General features: G+C 43.0%; 1 protein-coding gene across 4 annotated transcripts in view; it reads right to left on the bottom strand.

Annotated features, from left to right (window-relative positions):
• LOC125025823 (deoxynucleoside triphosphate triphosphohydrolase SAMHD1-like) overlaps window positions 1-5,000 on the bottom strand; it is a 43,437-nt gene that overhangs the window by 8,784 nt on the left and 29,653 nt on the right. For all 4 annotated transcript variants that reach the window (XM_047614087.1, XM_047614084.1, XM_047614086.1 and 1 more), the window contains 3 exons: window positions 2,544-2,624; window positions 1,978-2,153; window positions 1,513-1,575 (listed from right to left, as the gene is read on the bottom strand). In XM_047614087.1, coding sequence (XP_047470043.1) covers window positions 1,513-1,575; window positions 1,978-2,153; window positions 2,544-2,624 — 320 coding nt within the window. The remainder of the gene's footprint in view (window positions 1-1,512; window positions 1,576-1,977; window positions 2,154-2,543; window positions 2,625-5,000) is intronic.

Below are 5,000 nucleotides of genomic sequence, written 5' to 3'. Positions count from 1 at the left end.
GGTATCCAATAGGAGACGAATACCTAAACAGTCTAAGATTTGCAGATGATATTGTTCTCTTCAGTGAATCTGCAAATGAAATGTAGCAACTAACAAACATTCTGAGTAAAGAAAGTCTGAAAGTCGGACTTAGGATGAACAAGAAAAAGACTAAGATCATGTTCAACAGGAAAGTTCGATTCGATCAGATGCATGTACAAGGCGAAGCGCTACAGGTAGTGGACAAGTATATATACCTAGGGTAACTCGTACAGACAAACACATCTAGCGAAAAGTAAATTAAACAACACATCAGTCTAGGCTGTGTCTGTATTCGGCAGACACAGTAGCGTAGTAAGAGGCTCCTTGCCATTATATTTAAAAATAAAAGTTTTTAACCAATGCATCTTCCCAATTATGAACTATGGATCAGACACGTGGACTACAACCAAAGTACTGTACCCAGAGGGGGATGGAGAGGTTGATGCTGGGAATTAGCCTAAGAGATCGGATGAAGGCGACCTGGAAAAAAAAATGGCAATGGGCAGGTCATATATGTCGGAGACAGGACGACAGATGGACAAAGAAAGTGACAGACTGGGCTACAGAAAACAGAAAGAGGCCAATGGCCAGATCAGTGACAAGATGACAAGACTGGAAACAAAAAACGCAAGACAAACAAAGTTAGAAAAAATTGGGAGAGGCCTATGTCCTGCAGTGGATCGTTTTAGGCTGATGATGGTGATGAATATATATGGATATATGTATGTATATGTATATATATATGTATGTATATATATTTGTATATATATATAAGTGTGTATTATATATATATATATATATATATATATATATATATATATATATGCAGGACATAGAGAGGCCTATGTCCTGCAGTAGAATGAATGGCTGTATAAGAAAAAAAAAAAAAAAATATATATACACACACACACACACACACACACACACACACACATATATATATATATATATATATATATATATATATATATATATACATACACACACACACACACACACACACACACACACACACATATATATATATATATATCTATGTGTGTGTGTGTGTGTGTATATATATATATATATGTATACATATGTATATATATGTATGTATATATAAATATATTTATACATATGTATATATATGTGTGTGTGTGTATAATATATATATATATATATATATATATATATATATATGTGTGTGTGTGTGTGTGTGTGTGTGTGTGTGTGTGTGTATGTATATAACCATATATATATTATATATATGTATATATACATACATATTATATATATATATATATATATATATATATATATATATATATTATATATAGACACTTATACACACACATCTGCATACATATATTCGCATTTATTTATGTACGTATCTGTATTTGTGTTTGTAGGTAGATAAGCAGTTGTATGGAAATGTATGTCTGTATCCATGAATGCCTGTGTATGTATAAGAAAAGTGCATTTCGTATGTTTATGAGAAACCTCAAGTACCTTTGTCCATTTTCGCCCTTATACGTTATGGAGTCGTCAGCCTTCAGAAGGGCGTCAACAAGCCTGTAGATAAATTATTTTTGTTGTAATTAGATAAAAACAGTATGTGTTGTCATTGTCTGTGAACTCTTATCGTTATCATGGTTTTCTCGTCTTTAAATTTAATTGTTATAATTGCTTATAACCACATCATCTTTAGCGCTCTAATTATTATTATCAGTGGTATCATGATTGTGATCGTTAGCGTTTATTTTTGATTGTTCTCTGTTATTGGTACCATGTCTTTGTTATTGGTATTGCTACTAATATTAGTATTGTCATGAATGGTAACAACAATTTACTGTTTGTTTTTAATTCTGTCTAATGACAAGCATGCAGGAATCTTTTTTGGGGGGCAGACGCATTCGTGTGCTGTGTCGTGCGATAGAATGTGAAAAGCGTCTGAAGAGCTTAGTTCCAACTCACATTCGGTCGATGATCTTGACGACGCGGTGCTGGTAGGCTTTCTTGTGCAGCATCGTCCTGGCGTGGTTCATCTCGTACAGGTTCTCCGCCTCCGCTTCCTTGAAGACGATCTGCCACTCGCCCTCGACCTCGGCCGCCCTGGAGAAGTGAATCAGCCTCTCGTACTCGAAGGTCACCTGAGGGCAGAGGACGACTGTGACCCGACTTACATTCTCTCTGACCTTTCCCTGCGACCTTGTTTCACCCTGGTCCTGGCTCCACTGGGCTCAGATCCCTTCTCTCTCTGCTCGAGAGTTCAGAAAGTTGCGGTTGAAATAATATTTCTTCCAATTTCTCACTTGATTCTCTCAGCAGCACAAGTAAGCTAATAAGAACAAATCAGCGCTTGTCAGCGAAGTGGAAAGCTAAACTCAAAGCAGATGCCAGGGCGAGAGGGAATGGCTGGAGCCGACGGAGGGGCACTCGGGTGGCTGCCACGCATCCCAGGGCCCCGCCGGCCACGCCTCCCGCCCGCCCCCACCGGCGAGGCCCTTCGTCGGGCCGGTCGCCCCCGCCGGCGCACTCACGTTGATGCCGAGGCCGTGGCAGTCCCTGAGGAAGTAGTCCCACTTGTCCACGTCGGCGCCCGTCCTCCTGTTGTTCACGATCTGAGGGCGAGAGTTGCGGCTAGTAAAGGACTTTCTAGTTAAGGCAAAAACGTGGTATATCTCCCACCAATCCTTTCCTGATGTTGCTGTTCATGCTGATGCAAATTGTGATGATGATACGAATCTAACAATAATGAATGCGATGATATAAAGGATTCACGCTGAACGAACTGTAAAGAAAACAACGGAGGAAGAGCAAGAAAAATGTTTTCTTTATTGCTTATTCGGGTGTAAAGAAGCAATGGAGCGAAAAGGCCTTCGGTATATGCGACCGCGATGGTACTCGTAATACCTGTAATAATGCATGTATTGGTGATAATAATGATACCAGCAACAAACGTAAGGGTATTACCAATGCGGTATTACCAATGCTATGTAGAAGACTGAAAAAATAAATTGATTAATTGACACATTTATACACGTGGTAAACCTCTGTCTTTCTTTGTCTGTCTGTCTATCTGTCTGTCTCTCTCTTTCTCTCTCTCTCACACAGAGCGAGACAGAGAGAGAGAGAGAGAGAGAGAGAGAGAGAGAGAGAGTATGATTCCATTTGTTACAATGGATATTCTTGGTGTGACATACTGTTTCGTTTTGCTTCTAAATTATTCCCTGTGTACAAGGAATGGCCGGGGTTATCATCCACTGGCGGCGAGGGATTTGAACGCAGGTCATCAAGATTGCTAGACGAGATTGCTACAGCTGCACCACACAGCACACACACAAAGAAAGAGAGAGATCTCAGAGTGGTCAAGAGCATACATTGTCACGCCCTCCAACTAGCAGGGGTGACCAATAGTGCGGCACCGCCGCCGTACTGGCCTAAGCCACGCCCACATCCCTCTTGACCTTTGCCAGCAACCCTGACCTCGAGTCACGCTCCCGTTCGGACGCGGCCTCCTCCTGGGGGGTCACCCTCCAGGGCCCCCACCTTGACGGGCCTATTCGCTGCCGGCTACGTTACCGACACCCTATATTACCAACAATAAAGAATGAGACTAGGCCGTGAGTTTCCGTCAACCAAAACTCTGACAGCAGTGACGACAAGCAAGACAGACAAACAGACCGCACACACAGAAAGAGAGAGAGAAAGAGAAAGAGACAAATAGACCACACACACAGATAGAGAGAGAGAGAGAGAAAGAGACAAATAGACCACACACACAGAAAGAGAGTGAGAGAGAGAAAGAGACAAATACACCACACACACACAGAAAGAGTCTCAGAGTGGTGAGAAGCCTTCATTGTCACGCCCTCCAACTAGCAAGGGTGACCAATAGTGCGGCACCGCCGCCATACTGCCCTAAGCCACGCCCACATCCCTCTTGACCTTTGCCTGCAACCTTGACCCGGACACTCACTCTACCTCGAGTCACGCTCCCATTCGGACGCGGCCTCCCCCGGGGGCAACCCTCCAGGGCCCCTGCCTTACCAGACCTAACCGTTGGCCAGGGCTCTACTTCTGCACAAGCCGGCTACGCTACCGACCCCCTACACTACCAGTAATAAACGTAACACCAGGCCGTGAGCTTCCGTCAACCAAAACCCTGACATATTGGTGGACAGCAGTGACAACAAGCACCTCACAAAGAGAGAGAGAGAGAGACCGACAGACACACACACACACACGGAGAGAGAGAGAAAGAGATAGGCCGGCAGACAAACAGATCGACAGACAGACACACACACACATAGAGAGAGAATTAGAGAGACAGACAGACAGGCAAAGAGACCACACACACATAAAGAGAGAGAGAGAGAGAGAGAGAGAGAGAACCTGGATAATATTGTCCAAGCATACTCTTGCAAAAATATTATAATACTAGGGGATCTGAACCAACACTAGGTTGAAAGATCATCTGAAGAGCTCCTCACTACATTCGGGCTCACAAATTATGTTTATTTCCCAACCCACATATCAGGCTCATCCCTTGACCCTGTGATTACTAATCCTGCTGAATCAGACGTCAGTTGTTCTTCCCTGGGCACAGTTGGCTCCTCTGATCACTTCAATTTCACTTCGCAGTATTAAGCAAGATCAGCCTAAAAGCTGCGCGAGAGAAAACTTTGTCACGTACAATCTGGCAATGGGAAAAGGCAGACTAGCTAGGCATGTGTGATGCATTATCTGAAGCAACCTGGGAAGACATTCTCACTGGCACTGTTGGCAGACAAGCACTGGCCCTTACCAAATTACTAGTCAGCCTACAAGCAATGTACGTACCTAACAAGACATACAAGACAAAATCCACATATCAACCATGGTTTGGCTACAATTGTAGAATGGCATCTGACAAGATGAGAGCCTGGAACCGTTATATATTCCACACAAAGAAATAAAGATGTTCATGCAGGAGAATGAAAGCTGTCCAAAAATGG

The sequence above is a fragment of the Penaeus chinensis genome, chromosome 5, assembly GCF_019202785.1.
Source record: "Penaeus chinensis breed Huanghai No. 1 chromosome 5, ASM1920278v2, whole genome shotgun sequence".
NCBI classification, from domain to species: domain Eukaryota; kingdom Metazoa; phylum Arthropoda; class Malacostraca; order Decapoda; family Penaeidae; genus Penaeus; species Penaeus chinensis.
The sequence above is the reverse complement of the archived record's forward strand: the minus strand, read 5'-3'. Positions and strand labels throughout refer to the sequence as shown.